Below are 16,470 nucleotides of genomic sequence, written 5' to 3'. Positions count from 1 at the left end.
TTCACCAAGTGTGCAAGTACAACATGCGTCTCAACCGTGAGAAATGCGTGTTCAGAGTGTCGGCCGGCAAATTCCTGGGGTTCATGTTGACCGCCCAAGGTATCGAGGTCAATCCTGACAAGTGCGCCGCCATTGCCGAGATGAGAAGTCCCAAAAATCTGAAGGAGATCCAACGGTTGGTCGGGCGTCTGACATCCCTTGCGCGCTTCCTGCCTAAGCTGACAGAAGGCCGAGGACCACGTTCGCGACCTAAAAGAGGTCTTTCACCAAGTGCGCAAGTACAACATGCGTCTCAACCCTGAGAAATGCGTGTTCGGAGTGTCGGCCGGCAAATTCCTGGGGTTCATGTTGACCGCCCAAGGCATCGAGGCCAATCCTGACAAGTGCGCCTCCATTGCCGAGATGAGAAGTCCCAAAAATCTGAAGGAGATCCAACCGTTGGTCGGGCGTCTGACATCGCTTGCGCACTTCCTGCCCAAGCTGATAGAGAAAATCAAGCCGATCCTGAAGATCATGAAGAAGCAGACCGCATATAAATGGGACAACCAATGCGAGGAGGCATTTCAACAGATAAAGGTGATGATCAGCAGCACCACGATAATGAGTCGACCGGTAGAAGAGCTGCCTCTACAGTATACCTATCGGTCTCAGACGACACGATCAGCACGACCTTAGTGCAAGAAAATCCAGAGCAGCGACTGGTGTACTTTATCAACCGGGTATTGCAGAGCTCGGAAATGAGGTACCAGCTGATAGAAAAGATAGCTTTAGCGCTAATGACAGCTGCACGCCGATTACGTCGATACTTCCAGAGCCACCAGGTGATCATCCGCACCGATCATCCTATAGCCAAGATACTCAGGAAGCCTGACCTGGCCGGAAGAATGATTGCTTCGTCGGTTGAGCTATCTGAGTTTGGCCTCAAGTATAAGCCAAGAGGATCTGTCAAGGGGCAACAGTTGGCAGATTTCGCTGTAGAACTCCACGGGTCGATCTCCCCGTCGGAACAAATATGGGTCCTCTTCGTCGATGGCTCGTCGGACAAACGCAATGCTGGAGCAGGGATTGTCATCGAAGGACCGAGCAGCTTTACGGTCGACCACTCCCTGCAATTCAAGTTCAGAGCAACTAACAACCAAGCAAAGTTTGAAGCACTGATCGCCGGACTGAGGCTAGCAAAGGATCTAGGCGCCAGAAGGTTAAAGTGTAACACTGATTCGCGACTCGTGGTCAGGCAAGTGCAAGGGGAATATCAAGTTAAAGATGATCTACTATTGCAATATTATCACAAGGTGGTTGAAGCCATGAAAGAGTTCGAAGAAGTAACTATCCACCATATCCCCCAAGCGGAGAATGCCAGAGCCGATAGGCTATCCAAGCTGGCAGAGGGGAAAGAGAAAGGTCAGTTGAAAACCATCATCAGGCAAACCCTGATGAGACCCTCGGCAGGAGAATGCGCAGCGATCGATCGGCCAGTAGACTGGATGAGTGAGCTGCGGGAACTTCTGAGAAGATGTGATGCCGGAGAAGACATGAAGCAGATCGAGCGGCGTCGGGCGCTTCGATTTGTCACTATCGGAGAGGATCTGTACAAACGAGGCTTCACCGCACCGCTCCTCAAATGCCTATCGGAGGAAGAAGTAGGATACGTCATGAACGAGGTCCACAATGGCGTTTGCGGGATGCACACCTGACGAAGGACGATGAAAGCACGAATACTCCAGGCAGGGTACTATTGGCCGACCATGGAGCAAGACTGTGAGGCTATGATACGAAGATGCGAAGGTTGCCAAGCCCATGGAAACAAAGTCAAGAGAGCTTCGACCGAACTGCATAGCCTAATGGCCCCATGGCTGTTCGCACAGTGGGGTATGGACATCGTCGGACCATTCCCTATCGGCAGAGCACAAAAGAAGTTCATACTAGTCGCCGTAGATTATTTCACCAAGTGGGTCGAAGTAGAAGCCTTGGCCAACATCATCGCTCGGCAGGTCCACTCGTTTGTGTGGCGGAACATTGTCTGCCGCTTCGGCCTGCCCCACACCATCATCACCGACAAAGGCTGACAGTTTATCGACAAGAAATTAAGGAATTTTTATAAGCAAGTGGGGATACGCCACCTAACCAGCTCGGTCGAGCATCCCCAGACTAATGGCCAAGCCGAAGCCATGAACAAGGTCATAGTGGCAGAGCTGAAGAACAGATTGGGAGAAGCCAAGGGAGCATGGGTGGACGAACTGCTGCAGGTCCTTTAGGCCTATCGATGCATTCCACATGGGACGACCGGAGAATCCCCCTTCAATCTGACGTACGGAACATATGTTATGCTACCAGTTGAAGTAGGAGAGCCGACACTTTGACGGGAGATGTAGAACCTCAATGTGAACTGCGGACGAATGCGAGAGGAATTGGACTGCATGACCGAGTGAAGAGAAAAAGCAGTCGTGCAAGCTGAAACATGCAAGAGGATGGTGGCAAGAAGGTACAACGCAAAGGTGAAACCGAGGAGCTTCATCCGAGGAGACCTGGTATGGAGGAAGACGAACGAAGCGCGCAAGAAATCGGCACAAGGGAAGTTGGCACCGAACTGGGAAGGATCGTTCTGCGTAACCGAAAGCCTGCTGAACGGAGCCTATCGGCTTGAATACTTGAGCGACAAGGAAATACCAAATACGCGGAATGCTTCACATTTGAAAATGTATTACAGTTGATAACTATCAATAAAACAAGTGTTTTATGCCACTCCAGCTAACCGATCGATGGGGATCCCTACGGGATCCGAGCAAAGCCTGACCGGTCAAGGTGCAGGCTTCCACGAGGAAGCCCCGCTCGGTCAGCACCGATCCGAGCGATCTAATTAACCCTACGGGTAAATAAGTGACACGAGCTGTCTGTCGTGATCAAGGCACGACGCCAACGATCTAAAGGAATTAAAAAATGAACGCGTAATAAAGTCGGACCGTTCGGGTCGTAAGCGTAACAATCAAACCGAGTCAACAACACAATCGATAGAAGAAATAAGTCGTAAATCATGGGCCGATCGTCCGATTGAAGTCAAACATAAAATAACGACCAATCGTCATGCTTGTTCAAACGCTAAGTTTACAAAATGGGTCGATGGCCCCGTGCGTTAACGTCAAACTATTAAAGGATAGGTCGACCGCCCCAACCATACAACAATGAATAACGATTGAATGGTCGATCGCCAGCAACAACGATAAATAAAGACTAAATGGTCGATAGCCAGCAACAACGACGAAAGAAGATTGAGCCAACAGATAGAAAGGAAAAAGTTAAATGCCATATACATGTGAATGTTTGTCAAAAAATGGCATAATAACCGATCGAGCGCGATGGACCATGAGGCCGATCGAACTCGATCGGTTATATCAAAATATACAAAACAAATTACATTAAGATTCATTAGCAGGAGGAGTGGTTGCCTCGTCGAGTCGGTCGAAAACCCTTTCAAGTTTCCCTTCAACCACCCCATGTGAACATCGAACCGATCGGGGGAGCAGCGGTAGAAGAAGATGGCTTGATCGACGAAATTCTGAAAACCCGTCTCATATTGGGCGAAAACTTGCTCATTAGCGACGCGAAGCTCGGCTTGATATTCCTTAGCCTTTTTCTGCCAGTCCGCATCTGATCCAACGGTGGCCAAATGCTCCAATGATAAGTCATCAAAGGGCCTTTAAAGTTTCCGCAGCTCGTCGGCCGCCACCTTGGCCTTCAGCTGCTCCTCCTTCGCCCGATCATCAACAACTTTAAGTAGGTCGGTGCAGTTAGCATGCTCGGCCTTCATAACATTCAGCCGATCGAACTGGGCCTTCAAGTCCGAGGCAGAAGCCTCCACCTCTTGCAGCTCCACCTTCGCCTTCGCGAGCTCCTTCTCTAGGCTTTAAATCCTGCTCCGATCGGCCTGGGAAAACTCAGTATAAATCGCAGCCAACCTGAGGGTTAGTTCCCCAGCCGTCCGCAAAGCCTCCTCCTCGGATACGTCTTTCAGCATGTCCTTGACGCGAGGACCCAGGTGGAAGGAGACTTCCTCATCAAGCCGAACCTCGCTACCGAGGAAGGCGGTGGCCAAGGACTCAGAAGCGTCTGCCTTCTTGCTCCTCTTTGACGATTGGCCGACGGGGGAATCGTCCTTCTTGGTCTTTTTTTCCTTATCCGCCGCAGTGGCGGGAACAATAGAGCTAGGGGGAATGACGACAAACCGGGGCCTGGTGACGACAGCCGAGGCACCGGTCGGAGCATTGGTGGCAGTAGAAGGAGTCGTCGAAGGACCATTGGGGACACTTTGGAGGGGCGCGACCTCTTCAGCCGCATCATCCTCCCTTCGCCGAGTCTTGGCGCGGGCCATGAACTTAGCATTGGAGAGCGTCGTTCGGGCCATGATATCTGCAAACAAGAAAAAATGCGTAAGTTAATAGCAACTCCTACAACGATCAGGTAAATCAGAACAACTAACCATAAACCGCCCTCGGTAAGTCCGGAGAGCGGAGGCATTGGATCAGCGGCCTCGGGGGGATCTTGTCGGGCAGGGTCTTGAGGACGGCTAGGTCAGCCCGCTCGGCGGGGGTTAAACGGTCTTCTGCCCAGGGATTAGTAGGCGGAGGAAATGCCGTCCAATATAGGGGGAACTTCGGCCGACCCTTCTCGTCGAAGATGTACTTTCTACCCCGATCGGGAATTGCAACCTTGAAAAAACCAGTCTTGAAACCCTTATACGAGGTAAGGTAAAGGGTGAACAAACTCTTGTTCGCCCCAAGAAAGGAAACCCAGCCTTTCGACGTGGTGGGTCAGGTTTTATAGAAATACAAAAACAAGGACATGGTGGCCGTCAAACCGGTCGCTCGACAGAGAACCTCAAAGGCCTGCATTAACGTCAGACGTTCGGGTGTATCTGGGTCGGCGCGCACTGAATTTCTCGTAGCACCGCCATTTGCCAGTCAGCGAACGACACAGTTAGACCCAGATCGTGGAATAAGCAAGCGTAGACATAGAAAAACTCTAGCTTCGCCGCCCCCTTGCCATGACACACCCTCTCGTTACTGGCACACACCTATACCCGGAGAAATCCGTCCTCCACCTCGTCACTAAAAACCTTAGTCCGCTCCACCAGGTCCCAGAGATCGTTACCCCATCGGAACCTCGTCGCGTGTGTGCGCGCCTCATAGGGGGCCCAATCGTATCCCTGCACCTCTAGCAAATTGGCCTACTCGCCCTCATCGCGGACGTCGATGCTGATGACATCTCCACTCTCTTCAGGAGCGACAACTTGCTCCACCGCTTCGACGACCGGTTGTTCGGCTTTTGGACTACCGCTGAGAAGGACGGGAGAACCCGTTGAAGTTGAAACCCCCCGAGCGAGGTCCCTACGTCTGAGGAGCTGAACAAAGAGGAGATCTACCCGTCGCCCCCGGACACCTCGACCGCCCCACCCGAGGACCCGTCTGAACTCGATGCGCTGGAAGACATTATTACTTGTAGAAAGAAGAAGACAATTGGTGGCTCGAGTAGAAAGAGAGAGGAAAGCGTGAAAATAACGACAGCCACACACACTTATTTATAGGAAGGTCTAGGGATACGTGGCAGCACCAGGACCACACGATCACACGTAGATCAACGGCTCGTACTTCGCAATGCTTCGCATCCCAACTGACAAGCACGATCTACGAAGCAAGATAACTATCAGGGAACCCCTTCGGCCTATCGGCAATACATTCTTTGCAAACCTTCTCGCTCCACCTTCATCATCGCTCAAGGCTGGGGGGGCTTGTGTACCGTATGCCCCATCGGGCCATCGGCCATGTGCAGTCTTCCGGTCCATCGAAAAAGGCTGGGAGGGCTCGTATGTAAAAGATGTCCATCGGTCGAATGGCCCCACAGATGAACTATATAGGACCATCGGTGGACCGATCCTGTAAATGAAGTACATGGTACTACGTAAGGGACCATCGGTCGATCGGCCTTACGTATGAATGACGAATCGCTGTAAAGGACCATCGGTCCCTCGGTCCCAAAAGAACAGCACTTTAATTTGTAAAGGACAATCGTTTGATCGACCCCCAGGTCGATCGTGCATCAATCCATAGACATCCATTGGTCGATCAGTCTCCTAGGTGGTTCGCGTAGCGCCTTATATGTGACCATCGGTCGATCGGCTGTATGGATTAGTTATTCACTTAAAGTTGTTAAAATCAAAAGATAAACAGTCTAGTCAAGCGGCCATCGGTCCAACGGCCAAATGAGACCAGTCAATTGGATTAATTAACGTTAAACGAGTCAGTAATCTTGATTAGAGGATCATTGGGTCGTGATTAAGGAACCCTAATCACAGGCCCACACCGAAAACTATAAATAGGGCCCAAAGGTAGGTTGGTGAGGATCTTAATTTTGCATTTATTACTGCAGTTATACTCATATACCGATCGGCCCATCAACTGACTTAAGCATCAGAGCCTTTTAGACAGGTACCTCGATCGTCTGTTCGACCGATCGAGCAAGGAGATAGATTTCTTGGAGAAGAAGTTACAACAATTGTGAGGAAGGGAGATTTCGAGAAGGAAAGAGTAAAATTGAAGAGGTTCGTGGTAGGTTCTTGGTCCCTACACCCGAAACACTAAGTAATACATAAATTAAATTTGTTTAAATAATTTTCCGCAAGAACAGCCGTGAAAAGAGTTACCATTAAGTTTAAATAAAATGTTTGTGAAAACCTTTATTTCCTAATTACCCTATTATGTGAAACCTTTCGAGAAGAATTCTAACAAAGTGTGCATACCTATACACAATTACAAATGTTGCATTAATTGAATTATCATATGATTGCGAGATACCTACGTTAGAAAAACAACTCAAAGTTATGATACAATGACCCGGTAAAAGTTACTCACTTTTAAGCCACCAACATGTTAGCGAAGCTGAAATTTTAAAAAGTAATTTTGATTTATTTTTTAATTGCTAACATTAGACATTTGGTGCACGCTAGAATTGGGTGAAAATGAGGGGTTAGGGTTTCATCCTTCTTCCTCACAACAAGCACACCCACATGCACTTTCATCCATTCTTCTCTTTCATTACTTATGTTCAGAGCCTTCATCGTCTTTCAGAGAAATCATCACATCAACGACTTCACTGCGTCGCGTGTAAGACCCGCGAAATTTAATTAATTAAATAAATAAATAATTAATAAATACGAGTAGTGGGAGCCTTTACGATATTTAATACTAACATGTATGATGTGGAAAAGTATTAGCTTAAGTGGTTGAAAGTACTTGATTGTGTTGAGAGAACTTGGGTTTAAGCCCTATGTGTGCCAATTACATGTTATTTAATTGATTATTATTTTAATAATATGCTTGATCATGATGAGTGATAAGATAATCCTAGAATTATAGGAATTTTCATGAAACATGAATTGGTTGAATTAGTTGTACAATGATTTAACATTGACATGGTTATAGGTTCAAACCTTGACATATCCAAATTAAGCTTTCTTTTTGCTAAAATTAGTTTTGGCATGAATGTGAAAGGGCGGAGAAACCCTAGCTGACAATGGGCAGCCAAGGGATGTTGGAAAAATAACCACTAATGGACCTTGAATGGCAATCAAGTCATCTTAATGCCAAATTTCGTTTTCCTTTTCATCATTGCTAATTAAGGCAATTTTTAGTGAGAATTCATGGTGAGAGAGAGAGCTTTGGTGTCTGCCATTGGAGAGCATTTTGAGGACTAAAATTCCATAGAGAAACTGTGGCTCTTGAGTGAAACTAAGAATCTAAACGGGGAGAAGGCAAGAGAGGCCATTGTTGATCAAGAAGAACTTGGAATTCTCAAGTTTTTACAAGTAAACTAGGTTAGGGGAGTTGGAACTATTAATTTTAATTTGTATTGCTTAATGGTATAAAATGTATGAATTCTTTGATGTATACATCCTGTCCATTATGCAACTTTCGTGTTTCTGGAAAAATTCCCAAAAACCGCCTAGCGTGCTACTCGTAGTCGTCAGGTGACTCATACCAATTTCAGTGCAATTCTAGGTTCCTACGAGGAATCGCCTAGCGATGAGCTATGTGTCGCCAAGTGACGTAAGCTACGCAACCCAGTTTCTGGGTTTTCTTATGAACGGTCTGGCGGTGATGAACACTCGCCAAGCGACGCGAGCCATTGAGGTTCAATTTTGGTGTTTTTGGAATCTTGGGGTGTTTCTAATCGGGCAAAAGGGAGATGACCCAGGGGTTAATGATTAGACATTAAAAATTGGTTGAATTAAGCTGAAAATTGAAAGTTCGTTGTATGAAAAATGCTCTAGGGTTGGAAATTGGGGGTTTGAGGGTCTAAGATTAACTATTGTTTAATTAACTATAAAGTGTTACTGTATATAGTTTAAGTGAAGCAAATGTACGCTGTGATCATGGGAATTGCATAATTGCAAAAATAGACCAAACAAAGAAATTGGGAAAACTGGGAGGGCTTACAGGTGCTGGAAAATTCTGGGAATTTCCTAGAATGCTATGCACCACCTCGCGATATTGATCGAGTCGCTAGGCGCCAATGTAGAGAAGAAAATTTTGCGTGGCAGTGAGGAGAAATGATGGGTCTGTAATTCGTGGAAATTAGATTAATATTGAATGTAGAATGGAGAAATTAACTAAATAGAGGTGTTTGGCGGTACGTGTCCACGGCCAGGTGGTTTGGAAGTGATGTTCGCCTAGCGGCTCAAGAGCAACGCCATGCGATATTGTAGAAGCCAGACTTGTTTTGCTTGCTTTGGATGTGTGTGGTCTACATGGCTTCAGTGATATCTCAGAACGTATCCCTTGAGTTGTGGCTCGGGATAGGGGTTAAGCACGTAGCATTCCTTTGGCTTAGAATGACATCACTTGAGTTGTGGCTCGAGATGGCAGATGAACACGAGGAACTTTTGAGTTGTGGCTTGGGTTGAGAAGTGTTACCGGTGTGAGTGTGCGAGTCATGGCTCGTACGACGGGTCCATATAGATTTCCTTCCTTGGTATGAGACTAACGAATTTAGTAGTCTTGGGACATTACGAATGTTATTCGTATTGGGAACTCCACCTGGCGTTACAGAGAATGGTCTGTAGCATGGTTTCCCGCACGTGCTCTACTAGTTGTGGCTGGTAGGTGTGGCAGCAAGACATCTCGAGGTACTCATTGGAAGACGTAGAACACGGGTAACATGGTGGTGGCCATGTGGTGTGAAATCAAAGGATAGGAATTCCTTTGGTGTACTTGTATGGTTTATATGATGTATATATATATATATATATATATATATATATATATATATATATATATATATATATATTATATTTATATTTATATACTTATATATGTTTATGTAATTGTAAGTTCAGCCTATTTGCTTGTGGTTAGCGATGATTGTGTATGCGGTACACGAGAGCAGATGTTGTTGCAGGTGGTTATGGTGAGGCTTAGCAGCGGAGCGGGGGAATGTCATGGGAAACAGTTTTATTTGAGTTTTATCATTTATGGTTTTGAATAAAGTTGTAAACTATTATGAGACTGATTTAGTATTTTATTGAGCTTTAAGAAATTTGAATTTGGAGTTGTCTATGTAATAAATATTTTAATTTCCCACGTTTTTCGGAATTTCAGTTATAATAAATGAGGTATTTATATTATTTCTATTTTTTTAACTCGTAATATCCGATCGAGATTTTACACCGCGCACCACCGTGTGCACTCCTCGCACGTGCCTTCCGTTACTAGATTGTCGTTGGACCGAACCTTCGATCTTGGTGTGGAAACTACTCCAATGTCGAAGCTCATGTCATCTTGTCGTTGTGTTAATGAGGATCGTTTTCTCCCATCCCTACTATTGCCTATAACGTATTGCTTCTCCCTCTATATTTTTTTATGGGTTAAATATATTTTTTGTCCTTTAACTTGTAGTGAATTTTGGAATTAGTCTATTTTGAAACTTTGAAACAATTTAGTCATTCATCTTTTGAAATACGTGAATTTAGTCCTTTTAATCAAATCTTGTTAAGTTTATTTGACATTTTAAGCGCGTTTCATAATAGTATTTGACTTAACATTAAAGCAAAAGTGTGTCAAACATTATAAACAACTCAAATACAATCTTGAAATGCATACGAAACATCAAATAAACCTAACAAAATTTGATTAAATGACTAAATTCACGTATTTCGAAAGATGAAGGACTAAATTGTGTTGTTGATTAAATGTATTTGAAATGTTTTTGATGATGTCCATAATAGCATGACAATGGTTAACATGACATAGCATGACAATGGTTAACATGACATGTGTATAAAATCCTGAATCTGTTAATCTGCTGCCTCGATAGTCGACTAGCCAACTAATGTAGTCGACTATGTGTGTAAAATCCTGAATCTGTTAATCTGTTGCCCCGATAATCGACTAGCCAACTAATGTAGTCGACTAGGCTCGTGCTGACAGCAACTGGTTTTATAAAATGGACTATGCACCTGCTGTTAAAATAAGTTGTGCAATCAAAAGAAAGAAAGGAAAGTGTGGAACAGGTTCTTGGAGCTATCTTGGAAGATCTTCTTGAGAATTTCATCAAGACACATCAAATTTGGCTTGGCAAGAAGAAGAAAATTCAGATTTGGAAAAGGTGTACTCAATCTAATCTTTGGGTTGTGTTCTTGTGTTCTAAATATAGTTTGAAACTCTCTAATTTACTATTTTCTGGTTAAGGCAAGTGTGTGTGATAGCCTTGCTGTTTTTGGTTGTTAAAGCAAGTGTGTGTGATAGCCTTGCTGTTGTGTGGTTGTGCAAGTGTGTGGATGCCTTGCATTTGTATTCCTTTATCTTAGAATTTAGATTTATCAAGTGTATTTGTAAATCTTGAAATTCTTGTGATATAGTGAATATCTCTAGCTGTGGTTTGCTAGATGAACTGGATGTAGATTCTTAAGAATCGAACCAGTATAAAAATTCTGTGTGCTTTATCTCTTTCTCTCTATATCTTGTCATAGTATAAATGCTCCATACATTAAGCATCAAACCATACTATTTCAATTGATTCAAAAGAAAAGGTTTTTATCAAAACAATTTCAAAAGTACTAAAACTGGGCAAAATTTGTTAATACCAATTCACCCCCCTCTTGGTTGTGAAATATTGCTGCATCAATTCTAACAAGTGGCACCAGAGCTGGTTAGTCGAATACATAGTCGACTAGATCCTGACAGATGGCCAATATTTCACAAATGTTTTCTGAAGGGGTTTCTATCAATAGACCACCTTTGTTTGCTGGAGAAAATTATCTTTTCTGGAAAATAAGAATGAAAATCTTTTTAGAATCCATTGACATGGGTGTTTGGGATGCTATTGTAAATGGACCATTTATTCCTATGCATACCATTAACAAAGTGCAGGTTGAGAAAGACTTCAATTTGTGGACTGCGGATGAGAACAAGAAAGTGCAATATGATGCTAGAGCTAGATACATCATCTCCTCAGCACTCACCATGGAAGAATTCTACAAAGTTTCTACATGTAAGAATGCAAAAGAAATGTGGGAAACCTTGGAGAAAGCTCAAGAGAGCATTGAAGAACATGGCCATAACAATTCAGAAAGCAACAACAGCAGTAAAGATGTCAACACATGCTTCATGATTGATGTTGAGTCCCAAGAAAGCAAGATAAGTACTTCTAATTCTAATATTCAAGCAAAGTATGATGAACTTCTTGATACATTTGAAGAATTGCATAAAGATGCAAATGAACTTAATTGTTTAAACAAAAAGCTTAAGATGAACTATCAAGAGTTGAAAAATAGATTGGATCAATTAGAAGAGGCAAATAAGAAATTGGATTTTGATTTGGAAAATTTAGACATCATTCATAAAACCTCCTCTTGTAATTGTAATTCAACCTTGCAAGTTGAAAATTTTGATTGTAAAGATTGCAAGAACTTTAAAAACAAAGTTGAATTTCTTGAGGAAACTCTTGCAAAGTTTACAGCAGAAAAATCCAACTTGGATACTCTTCTTAATTCTCAAAAGCATGTAATGGATGAATATGGATATTCCTTTTCAAAGAAACAAAAGTCTTTCAAAAATCTTTTCTTTCATCCTGAGAAGGCATTCAATACAACTTTTGGATCTTGCTTTTAGTGTTTAAAGAATGGTCATACATCAAATTCTTGTTATTTCAAAAATGTTGGTGTTCCAAGCGGAAAATATCTTTGGTTGCCTAAAAACACCATCTATGTTGCTAACATGAAAGGACCCAAATACAAAGTGGGTACCTAGATGTATTTTACCTGTTTTGCAGGGTTTGTGAAAAGCCTAATAATCAATGTGGTATTATTTTTTTTGGGCTGCACAAGTAAAGAAAAGTTCCAATCATTCCCTGCGTGAGTAAAACAAATTTTAACACTTTTTGATGATGTTTCTTAGGACATAAAAATTAATCTTTTTACACCAAAAGTGTTTCCTACAAATACAAATTGTGTTACTGCATCTATGTTGTTATTTTTCAACATTTTAATGAATTAGGCATACTTGATTTCGCATTTACAGCATAAAAATCTGCATCAGATTTTACCATTCTGCATTAAAATAGTCGACTTACAAATCAACTATCATCCAAATACAGCACCAGAATTGTCATCACTGCACCAGATTTTCTGTTTTTGCATTACGTAGTAAACTTCATAGTTAACTATTGTTTCATACTGCATCAGACTTTGTAATTTCTGCATCAGGTTTTATCCTTCTGCATAAAATAGTCAACTTGCTAGTTAACTAGTCATGCATTTTTCCTATTCCCTGTGTTATATTTCGAAGCAAGTCGACTACATTAGTAACCTAGTTAACTACGTCTGGCACAAATGGTTTGGTGAAATTTTCTTCTCCTTTAAACTTCTTTCCAATATAAAACCTCCAAACCCCCAAATCTGTTCAGAACCCTAAATCCCCATTCTCTAATTGTTTTCAAAATTCACAATCTCTTTAAAACCCTTGAATTGTGTTGTTGTTATTCGTTCTTCCCGCATCCTTCATATGCTTCTGAGGAAGAAGAAGAGAAATTTTCCGCTGCCATTGCTGAAGATGAGGAAGCATCTCCATAAGCTGAAATGTTCGATTAATGGGTTGTAATCTTGCTATCCTTCTTCCTTTGCTTTCATCTTTAGCTTAATCTGGTTTTAATATGTACAATGCCCAATCTAATTTGATAGCTGATATAAGGCACATCTTTTGCTTCTCCATTATATGTTTTTTTTTTCACTTCTTTGTCTGATCCACATTTGTGAAATTGGTACTGAATATTTCTTCTTTCATACCCTTATTTTGCTAATGCCAAAAAGGGGAAGTTTCACACCACTTTGTTAAATAGTTGCTAAAGACATATGGTGAATATAAGTTGCTTAGTATCATTCGTTGTGCTTTTAACAACTTATCTTTTGGATTTATTGCATGCTTGTTCACTAAAAAGGAAGAACCATTACTTTGTCATACTAAACATAACTTGTTTGAAGTAAAATGTGCATTTTTCATATTTTTCTGCATAAAATAATCAACTGGATAATCAATTACAAGGTTGCTTTCTCTACATTGTTGTGCTTATATTTTTTTCTCTGTGATATTCGTTTATGCCAAGATCCATATCAATTAATCTTCTGCAAAATTGATTACATGATGCTTTGATAATGCATCTCTCACCAACACTTTCTACATTTTAATCTTTGAAAATCTATTATAAGAAAGTACCTATAGGTGTTGGGTGTTTGTTCCTAGGGGGAGTAACCATGCACCTAGATTTTGGGATCAAGATTGTTCTTTTGTGATTGATTGTACTTTTTGCTAATATGATAAAATTTGTTGTATTTGGTTTGCCATTAAGTCCATGTTGCTCTTTTCTTGGTACTTGATTTGAGAATGTTGCTTGTACTTTGATATTCCAATTTCTCTTATCTGCTTCTGCTACATTTTACTTTGATACCATATTATATAATGACATGCATTCCATAGTTATGACATTCTATGAGTTCATTGGCCTATTCATCATATAGGTAGTTTCAAGGTAGGGGGAGCAAAGGTAGCCCATGGTTCTGAATGCTTTTAGCTATATACTTCATTGAGATTGGCTATTTTCTGCATTGTTTTTTTTTATCCCTGTTTTTGATCATGTCCAAAGGGGGAGAAAGGTTTGTTGTTCTATGCAAGTTTGTCCATCATCAAAAAAGGGGGAGATTGTTGTTGATTAAATGTATTTGAAATGTTTTTGATGATGTCCATAATAGCATGACAATGGTTAACATGACATAGCATGACAATGGTTAACATGACATGTGTATAAAATCCTGAATTTGTTAATCTGCTACCTCGATAGTCGACTAGCCAACTAATGTAGTCGACTATGTGTGTAAAATCCTGAATCTGTTAATCTGTTGCCCCGATAATCGACTAGCCAACTAATGTAGTCGACTAGGCTCATGCTGACAGCAACTGGTTTTATAAAATGGACTCTGCACCTGCTGTTAAAATAAGTTGTGCAATCAAAAGAAAGAAAGGAAAGTGTGGAACAAGTTCTTGGAGCTATCTTGGAAGATCTTCTTGAGAATTTCATCAAGACACATCAAATTTGGCTTGGCAAGAAGAAAAAAATTCAGATTTGGAAAAGGTGTACTCAATCTAATCTTTGGGCTGTGTTCTTGTGTTCTAAATATAGTTTGAAACTCTCTGATTTACTATTTTCTGGTTAAGGCAAGTGTGTGTGATAGCCTTGCTGTTTTTGGTTGTTAAAGCAAGTGTGTGTGATAGCCTTGCTGTTGTGTGGTTGTGCAAGTGTGTGGATGCCTTGCATTTGTATTCCTTTATCTTAGAATTTAGATTTATCAAGTGTATTTGTAAATCTTGAAATTCTTGTGATATAGTGAATATCTCTAGTTGTGGTTTGCTAGATGAACTGGATGTAGATTCTTAAGAATCGAACCAGTATAAAAATTCTGTGTGCTTTATCTCTTTCTCTCTATATCTTGTCATGGTATAAATGCTCCATACATTAAGCATCAAACCATACTATTTCAATTGATTCAAAAGAAAAGGTTTTTATCAAAACAATTTCAAAAGTACTAAAACTGGGCAAAATTTGTTAATACCAATTCACCCCCCTCTTGGTTGTGAAATATTGCTGCATCAATTCTAACAAATTGGTCCAAAATTTCGAAACGGACTAATTCCAAAATTCACTGAAAGTTAAAGGACCAAAAACATATTTAACCCTTTTATTGGTGTGGTTTGAGTTCTCATAATATTCACTTACTCAAAAGAGAACAGAACATGCTTTTCAATTTTGATGGTGGTTTGAATAGTGTTGTATTGTATTGTATTCGTAGAAGGAATCTTGAGGTTTTTGGTTTATTTTGCTGGTGCAGTTTTAATTGGGTCCAGGGAGGACGACAAGTATCAATACCACAATATCAATGACCACATTAGGTGTCTTTTTGTGTACAACTATGTGTCTTTCTTTGTAAGATTTTGCACATAATGACTGCTTGATTCAATTAACTTGTTTCCTCAATTGTAAATGATCATTCTCAATACGATATTAATTTTCATTAATTGTTTAACTTCTTTCCTCAACTGTAAATGATTATCCTCAATACGATATTAATTTTCATTGATTGCTTCACGAAATAAACATTCATTGATAACACAAATGCACATTCAAAGGCCATCTCAATACCATAGTATCAGTGACGACATTAAGTGCCTTTTCTATGTACAATTATCAGTCATTTTCTTTATAAGATTTTGCACACAACGATGTCCTGATTCTTTTTATACCTTTATTGTCATTTTGATAATTTTCTTATTTTTTGAATGAGTCAGGAAGTCGTCCAAACTTGTTCTTATTAATCGAAAAGAAATACACAAAAGTAGTTTGAATGTTCATCGAGATGTTGCCAAGTAGAATTTTAACATTGCATCGCAGGTTGGATATTAGACCATTTCATAAACAATGTTGCTACTAACTTTTTTACCATCATTGTTTTTATAATTAAGTATCCTTATAAGGGTTTGAATCTTTTCTTTTCACGTTGATATAATCTTCTTTTCTTGAATTCAAAATTCGAATAATATTCTAGACCTGAAAACTCCCATTTTTAGTAATTTCTTTTGCTGAATTGTTGATTTTGTTAACACAATTATGTATTGTGGACTTTGTTACTTTCTTTAATTTCACTCATTCATGATATTGGAATAATTTTATAAATAATAATTTATAATTTCTTGTAGGTGTGTTGTAGGTGGTTCTAGAAAGATCACAATGCATGTTTTAAAAATGTTAATTTCTTATGATGCTTTTCCTATTTCAGTATCAAGTAATATTTTTCTTTTATGAATATAGAGGGCTATTGCATGTACTAGGATGTTGTTTGTATTATTTTATTCTAGCAAAAATGAAATTTTGTGCTTG

The 16,470-nt window shown here is 40.9% G+C and overlaps 1 protein-coding gene across 1 annotated transcript; it reads left to right on the top strand.

Moving 5' to 3' along the window:
* The first annotated feature begins 536 nt into the window (after positions 1 to 536).
* Positions 537 to 1,694, top strand: LOC114184399 (uncharacterized). Its single transcript, XM_028071711.1, has one exon. The coding sequence runs from the start codon at positions 537 to 539 to the stop codon at positions 1,692 to 1,694; it is 1,158 nt and encodes a 385-aa protein (XP_027927512.1).
* Positions 1,695 to 16,470: the final 14,776 nt, after the last annotated feature.

This window comes from Vigna unguiculata, chromosome 5 (genome assembly GCF_037176805.1).
Source record: "Vigna unguiculata cultivar grain cowpea cultivar isolate G323 ecotype 2 chromosome 5, ASM3717680v1, whole genome shotgun sequence".
Taxonomy (NCBI): domain Eukaryota; kingdom Viridiplantae; phylum Streptophyta; class Magnoliopsida; order Fabales; family Fabaceae; genus Vigna; species Vigna unguiculata.
Note: the sequence above shows the minus strand (reverse complement) of the source record. Positions and strands in the feature narration are given on the sequence as shown.

Bases quoted from the DNA above. Each gene is read 5' to 3' on its own strand.
- LOC114184399 (XM_028071711.1), top strand. From the start codon at position 537: ATGGGACAACCAATGCGAGGAGGCATTTCAACAGATAAAGGTGATGAT.